Below are 13740 nucleotides of genomic sequence, written 5' to 3' on the forward strand. Positions count from 1 at the left end.
GAATCCATAATCAACCTCTGGTCCGAAACCTGTTTGATCAACAGGGCCCAGATTAGAAATGCCCCGAGGTCATAGGCGACAACTTAAAAGCCACAAGGGATCGCATATATACGTCAAGGAGATCAATCGAAAGTTCGAGAGAGCAGACGAAGAGGCAAAGAAGCAAATGGGTAATATGAGAAAGGATATGGAGGCCTGAAGGAAGAACAAGTGTGTCCCGAATGTCTATAAAGATATCAAAACCGGGTATGGAGAGTTCGAGAAAAGATATGGAAGGTTGGAAGCAGCGTATGGAGACCTGGGTGAATGATATGGACGTCTCGAAGCTCGGGGGTTTGGACTGGAATGGAGGCTATGGAGAAGGAATTTGATTTAATCGACAGAGACATTTCTGGCAGCGAAGCTCGTGCTTAAGGGCCAGAGCAAGATAATATTGTGCAGCACTAGGGGAGGTTACATTGTCCATTTTGACAAGGGCACGCTAATTGATTTTCTATCTATTATTACTCCGTACTATCGCAGTACTGAAAGGATTCCAAATTGGCCGGCTGATTCTACTCCGAATGTGCCCCGGGCTGACAGCTTACATACAGGATGTGGAATGGAATGTGGAACTTCCGTGGAAGCGTGAGTTTATTCAATGAGATTATCATGTTCAGGATGCCTATGTTATAGGCGTTCTTCTATAAGATCCGAAAGAACCAATGGGAACAAGAAGATTTAAGTTAGAGCTGCAGTTAGCGTACCGATTAGGCTAAAATAGGAAAACCCAAACCAACTAAAGACAATATGCATCTGTAGGTACACATCGAAATAAAATAATAAGCCAGGTACAACGGAAATTGAGCCATCAACCCGATTGAACCACGGGACGCTGTAAGCTTTGTGGGCCCGGTGATTGCTCTGTTTGTTGCCCCACGTTCGGTCGAATGGAGCCCGGGGAGCTTGCAAAATATTGCCTTGGACTTCCCCCACACTTTCGATTTCCTCTCTCTCCGCATTTCATAACTAAACTACACACCCATTATGGTCGAACTCATCAACCCGCCCGAGACTCGCGAACTACTCCCTCCCCTCCTCGCATGCCTCCCCCTGGCCTTTGTCTCACCCCGCGCACCCCCAGCTCTGTTACCACTTCTCTCCCCTATCCTGCGCCAACGAGTCGGGGTTCTCAGTTCGCTATCCACATCTTCCACCGAGTCATGGCTGCAACTTCTGTGCTGGGAGGCTGGGAAAGCAGAGCGTCTGCAGAGGGTCATTGACGGTGCCACCTTCGAACCACACCCCGTATCGGGCGAAATTGAGCTTCCGGATGAACTTCCGGTCACATACAAACGGATCGACGATGAGACTCTCAAAGCACAAGTTCCGCTCGCCGAATACAGCTTGACGGTGGTCTATTTGTGGTGCCCGACAGACGAGGAGGGAGGTGGTCGTGGCTGGCGAGTCGCAGAGCTTTTGCCGCGGGAGGGAGCTGCCGAGGATGACGATAAATGGGCTTCTTCTATCTGGGAAGCAAACGTTCAGGCAAAGGACCAGCTCCTGGCTGATATATTAAAGGCTGCCGAGGAAGAGAAATCCCCGGAGAACAGCATGGAGAACGACGACGACGACGACGATGACTACTGGGCTCAGTACGACTCCACACCCGGAGCCAAGACACCCGCACCGCCTGCTGCTTCATCAAAGCCGGGTCCATCTCACTTATCTGAGCAGTCATATTTCTCGCAGTATGGCGACGTGCAGCCGGCCATGGATAATCATGATCCCACGGAGGAGCAACCCGAGGTTGGTCCATCATCGCTCAACGGAGATATGCTGGCCAATCTCTTGCGACGACAGGTGAACGGAGTCAATTCAGATGACGAACCCCGCAAGAACGGATATGCCCCAGACCATATCCCCAGTGATAAGGCTGCGCAAGATTTGAACCACCCACGGCCGGCCTCTGCATCTTCCGGTAGCTCTGATGCTATCGCTAAGCTGGAACACGAGGCAGAGAGCCGGTCCACCTGCGAGGTCGGAGTGAAACAACATATCGGTACGAGCATCAAGAGTTTGTTCCGTTTGGCAAAGGTCACTGGAATGTCCCGGGGGGAGTTCCAGGCATTGGTTTCGATGGAATTGGAGCTTTTGGATATTACGGATGACGATTAAGGCTAAAATACTTGAGTGATACCCATGAATCATAATTTTGCATATGTTGGCCATAAACATCATTGGGAGTGAATGGTTTGCTTTGGGCATCTGATATTGTTTTAAATACATAAACCACAATAAACAACTCCACACTACCTTAAATCCTGCACAGGTGACGCCATCTCGCATTGCATACCCGATTAGGCGTAGCGCATCCCAAAAACCAACCTTCGAGAGACCATGGATGCTGCCTAAATCGATGTACATCGTATCGTTCTAACCAATTCAAGCAATTGGAATAAACCTTGGAAATGTCTTAGGCTGAGCTCACCCCGCCCTCAAACTTAAATAAGAGTTGGCCCCCATAAGACGTTTACGAGAAGAACCAGCTTATTTCTCTTTCACTCATACACAATGCACGATCAAAAGAACCAAAATCCATCCGAGGACAGAGGACGCTATCATGAGGAAGAGGCAGCAGATCAGCCTCCAGCATACATAGCAGGACCCGCAATACAACCAAGCCGATCACCAGCACAAGCCCCTCATCAAACAAGCCACAAACCAATCGCAATCCCAGCCATCACCTCGTCCTCTGATTCTCCTTTCATCCGTGCATATGCACCCATTCTAAGAAACCACCAACTTCCCAAGGAATCGTTTCTCAGCTTCCTCGACCAACTGAACAAAGACATAGCTGCCAGTCCGCCCCTCCAAGTCCTAGATGCAACGGGCGGGATCTTGAAGTCGGTCCCGATATTATTCCCGTTGCACTGGATTGGCGGTGTGGTCAGCGGACTCGCAAACATGGGCAGCCAAGGCATGTCCAAAAGCCGAACGGACTCCTCCATCAAACAAGCGAATAGGGACATATTCCGTCCGCGCGGCTTGGAGGTTGAAATTGCGAAACTGGATGCCCTGGCACATGTTGCAAAGCTCCCTATATTGGATTCTCAAGGCAAAATCGATCGACAGGCGCCTCTGTTTCTACAACTCCAGGATGGGGTGTCCATGGCGAACCCTGGGACCGATGAAAGGCAGCAACAGGAACTTGATTTGCAGCAGAGGATATCGACTTTGCAGCCCTGGATTGCTGAGCTTGAATTTGATATCTTACCTTGGTCTTCCAAGTCTAGATTGACCCGGTTCAACGCCTCGTTGAAGAAGTATAATGAGCCGGAATATCAGGAGAAGAGAGGCATGGGTAGGCGAGGCGATGTTTACATCCAAGAGACACCACAGGAAGAGGCTCCTTTTAGGAAGGCTTTGTGGCTTGTTATTCGGGAGGTTGAGACGGATGAAAGACGTTAATATGTGAATATATATATATGTGCAGTTCACCGTCTATATTAGACTTGGCTGAACTTGACAAGGGGCAAACAGGAAGATTCTTTGTCAACTAGCAAGAGTAATTTTAACGAGAATACCAGAACTTTAATGCATATATATCTGTCCAATTAGATGCCAGACCAACCAACGAAAAGGTGGTCAAAGGAAATATCACATGTAGCCATTGCGTCGTCATGAAAAGACTGATAGCACACCACACTTGTAACTCCCAAGGGTCAATTTCTTGTATGTAACCTGTACTCGACTCTCAAACAAGGAGTTGGTGCTCAAAGTACACTTTTTGTGGATTTGTATACGTAGATCCCGCCTGGGGCCACCGCCCTGCCCCGAAACTAACCTTGGAAGAAGACACGCAACGTTCTACTGTCATCCCCCTCTACATCTCCTTTCCTTTCTCATAGTTTACTTGGCCTCAATTGTTGGGTGCCATGCTTATTTGGTGATTCTAGTAAGCTTCCTTTTCCTCTCTATTACAATTTTTTTCTGCTTTGTTGATGTTTACTGACAACTACCGAAGTCTATTTGGCTATAGGTAGTTTCTCGGTCGCTCTCTACATTTCATATTTTCAACATGTCGTCCCCTTCGCCCTCTCTGCGGAAGAGAGGCGGAAAAAAGGATGTTTACACCGCATTGCCCTCTGAGGATGGCCCGGCCCCCGTGTCGGTGCCGGTCAAACAGAAGTCGGAATGGGACTATTGGCTGGCCATAGTGATTCTTACCCTCCTGGCTTTTGCGACACGGTTCTACCGCCTCGATTTCCCTAACGAGGTTGTCTTTGATGAGGTTCACTTCGGCAAGGTATGAAGTCGAATACCTTTTGTAGCGGCACAATTTATGAAAAAGGGGGCCCTTTGACTGACATTGAAATTACTCGGCCAGTTCGCTTCTTATTACCTTCAACGTACCTATTTCTTCGATGTGCACCCGCCTTTTGGAAAGCTGTTGTTTGCCCTTATGGGTTGGCTTGTGGGCTTTGATGGAAGATTCCTGTTCGAGAACATCGGCGACTCTTACATCGACAATAATGTGCCCTACCTCTCCCTCCGTGCCATGCCGGCTACTCTCGGCGCCTTGACAATTCCGGTGGTGTTCCTCATCATGTGGGAGTCTGGATACTCTCTGCCAGCCTGTGTGCTGGCTGCCGGTCTGATGGTGTTTGACAACGCTCACGTTGGAGAGGACCGCCTGATCCTTTTGGACTCGACCCTCGTGCTGTCGATGGCGCTCAGTATTTTGTGCTACGTCCGTTTCTACAAATTGCGTCACCAACCTTTTAGCCGGAAGTGGTGGAAATGGCTTCTCCTGACCGGCTTCTGCATGAGCTGTGTCATCTCTACCAAATACGTTGGTTTCTTCACTTTCGTGACCATCGGCGCCGCAGTTCTCGTTGACTTGTGGAACCTCTTGGATATCAACCGCGAGCAGGGAGCACTGAGCATGATCAGCTGGGGCAAGCATTTCATGGCTCGCGCTGTTGGATTGGTCATTATTCCTTTCATGTTCTACTTGTTTTGGTTCCAGGTTCACTTCGCTATTCTCAACCGGTCCGGCCCCGGCGACGACTTCATGACACCCGAGTTCCAGGAGACTCTTAGTGACAATCAGATGACCGCTCAGTCCGTCGGAATCCAATACTTCGACACCATTACTATGCGCCACAAGGACACTAAGGTCTTCCTCCACAGTCACTGGGACAAGTACCCCCTGCGTTACGACGATGGCCGTATCTCTAGCCAGGGCCAGCAGGTCACCGGTTATCCCCACAACGACACCAACAACCAGTGGCAGATTCTGCCGGCCGATCCTCTCATTGATCCATCCGAGTCCAAGAGCGTGCGCAACGGCGACATCATCCAGCTCCGCCACGTTGGAACCGAGAGTTATCTCTTGACTCACGATGTTGCGTCTCCATTATTCCCCACCAACCAGGAGTTCACTACAGTCTCTCAGGAACTGGCTGAGGGCGAGCGCCACAACGATACCCTGTTCGAGCTCAAGATCGAGTCAGGCAAGGCTGCCCAGGAGTTCCGTACTCTTGCCAGCCTGTTCAAGTTGGTCCACGTTCCAACTCGGGTTGCTTTGTGGACACACACAACCCCCCTGCCAGAATGGGGTTACAAGCAGGCCGAAATTAACGGTAACAAGAATATCCTCCAATCCAGCAACGCGTGGTACGTTGAGAACATTGAAAACTTGGAAGAGGATAGTCCTCGTCTTGTTAAGGAGGAGCGTAAGGTCAAGACACTGCCTTTCCTACGCAAGTACTTCGAGCTGCAGGGTGCCATGTTCCACCACAACAACGCTCTGACCAGCAGCCACCCCTATGCCACCGAGCCCTTCCAGTGGCCGTTCCTGTTGCGAGGCGTGAGCTTCTGGACTAAGAACGATACCCGTGAGCAGATTTACTTCTTGGGTAACCCCATTGGATGGTGGATTGCTAGCAGTATTCTGGCCGTGTTTGCCGGCATTGTTGGTGCTGACCAGCTCTCGCTTCGCCGTGGTGTTGATGCATTGGAAGAAAGTGAGTCGAAAAACCAAACATCCTGCTCTTATCCCTTTTTTTGGTTCTGGCAATTAACACACGTTCATTAGTTTGGGGTCCCGGTACGCGCTCGCGTCTGTACAACAGCACCGGGTTTTTGTTCCTGTGCTGGGCTGCGCACTACTTCCCCTTCTGGCTGATGGGTCGCCAACGCTTCCTACATCACTACCTGCCCTCCCACCTGGCCTCCACAATGGTTTGTGGCGCACTGGTTGAATTCATTTTCAACCTGCAGCCGCTCGATCCCCGAACTGCACTTCCTCCTGTCGATGATCCCTCGGGCAAGTCCAAGGCACGGTCGGTCAGCAGCCTGCGTCGGTTCATCACGGCCAAGGAACGCATGGGCTGCAAGTCGCTCATCGCGGGCTGGATTGCCACTCTCATCATTCTGGCTGCCACCATCTGGGGCTTCATCTTCTATGCGCCCTTGACCTACGGTACCCCCGGCCTCGATGTGGCCGGTGTCAATGCGCGCAAGTGGCTCAACTACGACCTGCACTTTGCCAAATAAGCTCGTCGCTGGGCCAAGGAGGCCCAATCCGCGAGACAATACCCATTCGAGACGATGGGCCGAACTGAAATTTCAAATTCACAATTTTTGTAAGATAACTTATAATCCGTGATAAAAGGCGGGTAGAGAGAATGTGTTTTTTTTTTTTTTTTGCGCGATGGGAGGATTGATATCAGTCGTTGGTATCATTTGAAACCATGGTGTATGTGCATGTATGTGTGGCCATTTGAGTCCTCTTTTTCTCCATCTTGATGTAGTACATATTCAATGTCCCATGTTCAGAATTTCTCAGTCGAGTCCTGTGTCACAATTGGTGGCACGGGATTATCAGCCGACCGTGCAAACTAGTCTGCGATCGTTGATCCAGCCTTGTTATATTAGGGTTCGAGATATAGATAGGTACGGAGTACGCGGAGTAGATAGGAGTCGATGCAAGAAGAATGTGCCAATGTCGATCGAGATCGACTTCACGTGATCGACGATCGGTGACATGTGCGCATCGCATTGGAGCAGATGAGATTTCATCGTTGGATACTCCGTCCTTGACGAGCTGGCCTGACGACGTTGTTCTTTTTATTCAAAAGGTTATATGAATGTCTTATGTATCTTGCAGATGCCTAGGCCTAACCCTTTTCTCTTCCCACATTCCAATTCATTTGCCTTTTTATAAATTGGGGTTATTTTTAGACCGCGAAAAAAAAACAGCCCACTGTTTATGTACAAAGGGACCTCCTACTCGCTATGTATAGCAAACGGTTTCACATTGTCCTATGAGATCATGACAGTAGCCGAGTTTTAGGATCCTAAATAATAACCCACGATAGTAATATAGTAATCTAGTAATACGCCATAATACCAACGGAGTCGAATGTCAATAATAGTCCTAATACGGAATCCTCCTCAGCCCATATCTGGACACTACGGATACCAAAGGGACTAGGCTGTCAGTAGCGTCTTGTCTTTTTTGCCTCGCTTTCTACGCATTCTCTCTCTCTTTTCTTTCTTTTCTTTTTCATTCTTTACTCCCTAGTGGTTTCTTAGGGTCTCTCCACTCCCCGCGTCTCCAGATCTCATTGGTGTTTTCTTTGAGCGAGCTGAAACGGACATTTCTTCGTCTCACCCGATACTTATGGTGGGTTCGAATTCTTTCCAGAAAAAAAAAGAGCACATATTCAAGGCCCGCAAGGAATTTGGGAGTAATTATTCAATTCGTTGTGAGATGCTATCGGATCGGACAGACACAAGACAACCCACTCTGTGGATTCCTGCCGGGCCTTTGATCGGCCGCTAGAACAAACCCATGTTGTGCTTCGTCTCTCCCTGAAAGCTTCTGACTGACTTCAATTCTTCTCCAGCTTATCCCCTAAGCTCAGCTTGCCTTTGTTTTCCCTCGGTCAATCGTTATACCTATCTATCGGACTGATCGCTTCTTCGGGTATCACTTGGATTCGACACATCACCCTCAAAGGGCGACACACCCCCCCAGGATAGTCCAAAGCTTGATGAGATAGCTGACTTGGAAAGGCGCACTGGCCGGTTCTTCAATTATCAGCCCGATCTTTCAGAACAGTTGCTTCCATCCCTATGAAACTGCCCAAGAGCTTTACCAGGCGGAAATCGTCCGGCAACGTTCTAGAGGAGGTGGAATCTCCTCACCAATCCTCCTTTCGAGTCTTTGAGCGCCCGGGGCCTCATCGATCCATGACGGATGGAGCAGCCCTGACCAAGCCGCTGAGTGAGGGCAACACGGTGCCGATGACGGAGGATTCTGATAACATCTTTGCGGAGAGGGAGCGACCCCTGGACAAGAGCCGGTACGATCGTCCCTCGACCATGGATTCTCTCAGGAGACGGCTGACTGGGAACCGTGATAGTGGTAATTACGAAAGCTCTACGTCAACTAGGCTAAGCTCGTCATCCACCCTCCCATCGTCCACCGAGGTCCCGCCGCCCGAGGAGACCTTATCCCCGCATTCCAGAATCCATGATGTTCCAGCTCCCCCACCCCTCACGAGTGCGCTGCGTGCCGCAGGACGGACCTTCTCGTTCGGTGGTCGATTCAGCAGGTCAGGACCACAAGTGCCTCGGCAACAAACACCAGATGCCGCGAAGAATCGCCCGGTGACGGGCAGCACCGACAGCACGGCCACTCCACCCAAGCTGCCCGATACAGACTTCGCTCTCGGCTCGCAGGATGACTTCAACAAGATGTTTGATAACCTGGGTGCTCGAGAGGGTTCGGCAATACGGGGGTCATCCCCTAATCCGGGCAAGGTAAGAGCTGCAATCGCTCGTCCAGGAAAGGATGCAGTGCTGACAGAATCGCAGTATTCCTCGTCTCCCCCGAGTCATGTTCTGTCCGGGTTTCAAAACAGCAGAGCTGCCGCACCCGCTGCGATTAATACAGACCGATCGACTACTATTGAGTCACCCCCTTACTCCTGGGATCGTCGCCCATCCGAGGAGGGCCTGCTACGTGGCCCGCGTTCTCCGCCGCTGAATCAGAGCCAGTCTACCCTCGATACAGTTGTTGGTTTCCGGAAGTTTTCGCCGTCTCCCAATCAGTTTGCCGAGGCTACTACTTCACATCGTTCCTTAGAGCGCCCCCAGGGATCGGAAAGGAGAGGACTGCGGAGGAGTGGGATATATTCGGCCAAGGAAGAATCCGGATCTTTCGACGACGAAGATGCCAAAATGGTTCGACAGTCTGTCTTGTTCAGCAAAGAAAGCACGCCACCTTGGGCTGAGGGTAGCCCCTCCGGTGGAACCCCATTGATCGATAAGGGCAAAGCACCTAATTACTCTGGCCAAGTGAACCCAGAACCCGATAATATGTTCCAATACCGCCGTTCGCCCGCTCCGGCCGAGAGATTGGACCCCTCCATTGCGGATCATGCACGGTTGGCTGTGCAGTATGCGGATAGTCTCCCCAAGTCATCCTCGCCGGGTAACAAGGTGATGACTCCATCTCAGTTCGAGCACTATCGCCAGCAACAGGAACTTCGACGTTCTAATAGCAATGCGACTAAGAGCGATGATGAGTCCGACCATGACGACTTTGACGACGAACAAGATGAGGTGGAGAAGCAACGGGAGACGGAACGCCAACGACGAAGGCAGGAGGCTCATCTCTCTGTGTATCGTCAGCAGATGATGAAGATCACCGGCCAGCAAGCACCCGTGCAATCGCTACGCCCGGTGATGAGTGGAGCTAGCAACAGCACGCCCAACTTGCTCCCCAGTCGCCTGTCTGCACTAGGCGAGAAGTCCACCAGTGGGAAGAGCAGCGAGGAAGAGGATGACGATGTGCCGCTTGGTATTCTGGCCGCACACGGTTTCCCTGGTCAAAACCGCCCGCCAACCCGCCTGAACAACGTCAGCTCCAACCCCAACCTTCGTGCATCCATGCAACCGCCATATATATCATCTTCCAACTCTGTTTCAGGTGCCGATCCGAACGGCAGCCGAGGCAGTCTGCCACCTTTTGCAAGGAACTTGCCACGAGATCCTTACTTCGGTGCAGGTTTGGTTAACAACGCCAACCGTGAATCGTTGGCGTTCGGAGGTGGTTCGGTATATGGGGGATCGTCGTCCCCCGCACCTCCCCCTGGAGGTCTTGTCGGTGTTATAGCAAATGAGGAGCGGGCACGGGCCTTGCGCAGAGGAAGCCCGAATACACAAGCAATGCATGAAATGGGAGGGGTGCCTCGGCCATACTCGACAATGCCGCCGCCGCAGCAGCAAAACGTTACCGCCGGGGAACAAGCTTCTATCCAGCTGTCGCAGCAGATGGCCAACATGATGCAGATGCAAATGCAGTGGATGCAGCAAGTGATGCAAATGCAAGGTGGGCAAGGTCAACCTATGATGCAAGGCATGCCTCCTATGATGATGCCTGGTGGAGCAATGTCCATGCCTCCCATGGGCCCTCCTTCTATATCGGGACCCCAGTCCATGGCTGGCAATCCGAACTTCCGGCCGATGTCCATGCCCGCAACATCCTTTCTCAATATGCCGCCCTCGCTTCCACCCCAAGTCGATCAGCGCACGATGAGCATGCTGGACCCTAACGTTTCAGCCCGTAGGACCGGCTCGCCTATGCCGAATCTGTCCGGCAATTCCTTCCGGCCCAACACCGGATATGCGGCTTCAATCGCTCCGTCGGAGCGCAGTACCGCGGGCATGGCGCCTCGTTACCGGCCAGTATCAGTCATGCAGCCCGAATCTAATTACGCGGTGGCATCCCCAACAAACAAACCTTTCGGTGACGAAAATCACAATCCGTCCATGCCGATGCCTCAGTCTCACATTCCGAAATCGCATCTCGCAACTGTAACCGTCCGCCCTGTTTCACGGGAAAATCAAAAGCCCGGTTCTGAGGACGAAGATGACGATGACGAGGCCTGGGCTGACATGGCGAAGAAACGTGAAAAAAAGAAGAGCAGCTGGAAGATGAAGCGAGGGACATCCTCGTTCGGGGATCTGCTGAGCGCCGTGCACTGAGTCCCTGATTCCGTTTCCTCTCTTTCTTTCTTTATTCCTCAACTCGACCACGAAAGCGTGCTTGCATTGCATTTGAAAAGAACTCCGTCCGTGCTACGCTGTATAAACTGTCCCTTTATTCTCTGCATCTCCATGCCCGCTTCCGTTTCCTAATATCCTCCGCTTCCTCTACAACATGACATATGACGCACATACCATCAACTCAGAGAAGGGCTTGCCGTGCCATTTGGATATGCCGGCTCGATAATGCATTGCCAGCCCTCATCTCACATCTTGTTTGTCACTCCTCGCTCCCGGGCCCGGGTTTCCTTGTATCATCGTGTCATGGCCATTCCGGTCTGGGCAGAGAGATTTGGCATTTACAAGTATGAATACATATGCTTTCCTTGTGCTTTTACTCTAGTTTCGATTTTTGAGCTCGGTCTTCTGCGTTCCTTTCTCGCTTTCTCATGATATCGGCACGGGAAGAGACATGGCGTTATTTATCTGATAGGTTTCTATCTTTGTGCTTTCTCATCTTGTATTCTGTCTGTTTTGCATTGTCTATTCGCCAGAGCGACTTCCTTAATATATTTCAGGTCTTGTGGCCATTATCTCGGCTCTTTCCAAGGTTCCTTTTTCCTTCTTTCTTTCTTCTGTTTAGGTTTTGTGTTTTCTACCTCAATGGAGATGTATATCTAACGATAGCGTAGATCTGGGTCGAGATAAGGAAGGGATCTCCATGCACTAGGTAGTTACGGCTAATATATGTTATGTTATCTCATATCAAGATGATCGATTGCGTGCGTATAGCTTAGAAGTTACGTCGTGTGAATGGTGTCCAAGCATGAATTTGGCTTGGTTTAGTAGGCTACATGTCTCGGAATCCCGAGGCTTATTAAAATTCATTGGAAAAATCGTGGAAGAACATAGGGTTTGAAGGAACTAACACTAGTGTATCTTGAAGTGAGATGAAGATAAAGTAAATATGTATACAGTCACGTGACATCATATAAGAGAGCGGTCACATGATCCATATCGATATCGATATCGACCACGATATCTTCATCACTCAACGTCAAAATTTGAGCAAGCAGACAGCAGGGCCTGAAAAAACGGTTTAAAGTATAGATCTCCATTGAGATCCTCTGTCGGGATTTTTTCGCTATTGATAAGCACCCTCAATAGCGTATTCCGAAGTCACACGCCATTGATCGCTATTGTCTTGTGATTCCCTATTGTCTTCAGAGGTCAATACGGAACTACTTCTCGTCTATAATTAAGCCTTGAAACTACACCCAGCCTTCAACCTCTCACCAATCTCTCTCTTCTGAAACTGCACAAATTCTTCGATACATACATAAAATCATATCATCCATACCGATATAGGTATCTTCCAAGGTTGCCCTCAAACCCTCCGGCTTTTTAAAAACAGCTTTCTCGCCACAATGAATGCTCCAGATCGGTGAGTGCAGATTCTCTTTTGAAATCCCCAAAGTCTTGTTCATTTCCAGCTGCTCTGGTGAATTTGGTTGTTGGATGTCATATGTACTACAGAGCATATTTCCTAGATTCTGGGTTAAATTGTGCCTTCCTTTTTTCATATCTTGTCAATCAGGGAAGGAGCTATGGACATGGATAGCCAGGATGGCACTTTCCTCGCACCGCTCTTGCCCTGGCAATCATCTCATCTTGCCTATTTATACCGTCTCCTCGGTCAACACATCTTCCCTCTTTCATCCTCTTGTTTACCCGTGGACTGTGATCCTGTTTACACTGTCGCCCTCTTTTTTACTGTGTATCCCTGTTTCATCGTTCTGTTTTGTGCAGCCATGCAGGGCCCTGGATTTATCACGGCCACTGCGGCTATCGCCAGAGAGTGTGCTGGTCGCCGTGGTCGCGGTCGCCACTCGCGTCACCCTCGCCCTCAGAACCCCAGCGATGCCCCTGATGTGTCAGTGTCATTAACTCTGGGATTAAGGCCTTTGCTTCATTCTGATTTTGACCTTCTTCTGCATTCTCATCTTGCTTTTTCATCTGTGGACCATAAACTGACCAAGCTCATGAATATAGTTATGAAGCCATCTTGCTCGCTCCTGGCGAAAGCAAGATTGATGTTGAGGTCGACACCCGTAAGTCATGCTGGTCAGTGTACACGACACAACCTCACTAACCATCTCTCTCTAGGCCTCCCTTCTGCTGCCATATTCACCTTCCGCAAGGAAGACCACACCCTTGGCAACATGCTGCGTCACCGTCTCCTCAAGACTGCCCATGTGATCTTTGCTGCCTACCGCGTAAGCAACCTGCTCTATGTGCATGGTGTTTCTTCTTGGAAGATACTAACAACAATCCATTAGGTCCCTCACCCGCTCACCCCCGAGTTCCAGCTGCGTATCCAGACTGATGGTGAGGTCACTCCTCGTCAGGCTGTCATTAACGCCTCCGAGGCTCTGATCAAGGACCTGGGCATCCTGTCTCGAGAGTTCACCAAGGAGTTCGAGCTTCGCAAGGCTGCCAACGCCGCCAATCAGCAACAGCAGCAAAGCACCGCTGAGTAAATGGTTATGAGTGACACCCAGCTATCATCCATCTTGTTTTAACTGGTCTGAAAATCTGGCGCATGGAGCAGTCATGGTGTTTTATGCCTTGCGTTTGCTTTCTTTTCGTTTTCGATCTTTAAGGGTGGCTCCTTTTTGCGCGGGCATGTTTCTT

At 50.3% G+C, this 13740-nt stretch overlaps 5 protein-coding genes across 5 annotated transcripts; all 5 read left to right on the forward strand.

The window, feature by feature from the left end:
* Positions 1 to 1026: 1026 nt before the first annotated feature.
* On the forward strand, positions 1027 to 2157 carry LCP9604111_675 (uncharacterized protein; the record flags this gene model as incomplete). Its single annotated transcript, XM_039070472.1, has 1 exon — positions 1027 to 2157. One exon carries the CDS (start codon positions 1027 to 1029, stop codon positions 2155 to 2157), a length of 1131 nt encoding a protein of 376 aa, XP_038933223.1.
* A 396-nt stretch (positions 2158 to 2553) lies between these two features.
* On the forward strand, positions 2554 to 3450 carry LCP9604111_676 (uncharacterized protein; the record flags this gene model as incomplete). Its single annotated transcript, XM_039070483.1, has 1 exon — positions 2554 to 3450. One exon carries the CDS (start codon positions 2554 to 2556, stop codon positions 3448 to 3450), a length of 897 nt encoding a protein of 298 aa, XP_038933224.1.
* A 610-nt stretch (positions 3451 to 4060) lies between these two features.
* On the forward strand, positions 4061 to 6543 carry pmt4 (dolichyl-phosphate-mannose-protein mannosyltransferase; the record flags this gene model as incomplete). The annotated part of the gene is made up of 3 exons (XM_039070494.1): positions 4061 to 4288; positions 4370 to 6011; positions 6083 to 6543. 3 exons carry the CDS (start codon positions 4061 to 4063, stop codon positions 6541 to 6543), a joined length of 2331 nt encoding a protein of 776 aa, XP_038933225.1.
* Positions 6544 to 8127: 1584 nt separating this feature from the next.
* LCP9604111_678 (uncharacterized protein) lies at positions 8128 to 11046 on the forward strand (the record flags this gene model as incomplete). The annotated part of the gene is made up of 3 exons (XM_039070505.1): positions 8128 to 8357; positions 8418 to 8817; positions 8872 to 11046. The coding sequence occupies 3 exons, from the start codon at positions 8128 to 8130 to the stop codon at positions 11044 to 11046; spliced, it is 2805 nt and encodes a 934-aa protein (XP_038933226.1).
* A 1811-nt stretch (positions 11047 to 12857) lies between these two features.
* Positions 12858 to 13586, forward strand: LCP9604111_679 (DNA-directed RNA polymerase II core subunit RPB11; the record flags this gene model as incomplete). The annotated part of the gene is made up of 4 exons (XM_039070516.1): positions 12858 to 12979; positions 13099 to 13157; positions 13213 to 13322; positions 13386 to 13586. The coding sequence occupies 4 exons, from the start codon at positions 12858 to 12860 to the stop codon at positions 13584 to 13586; spliced, it is 492 nt and encodes a 163-aa protein (XP_038933227.1).
* Positions 13587 to 13740: the final 154 nt, after the last annotated feature.

The sequence above is a fragment of the Penicillium roqueforti genome (genome assembly GCF_015533775.1).
Source record: "Penicillium roqueforti strain LCP96 04111 chromosome Unknown scaffold_01, whole genome shotgun sequence".
Lineage (NCBI taxonomy): Eukaryota > Fungi > Ascomycota > Eurotiomycetes > Eurotiales > Aspergillaceae > Penicillium > Penicillium roqueforti.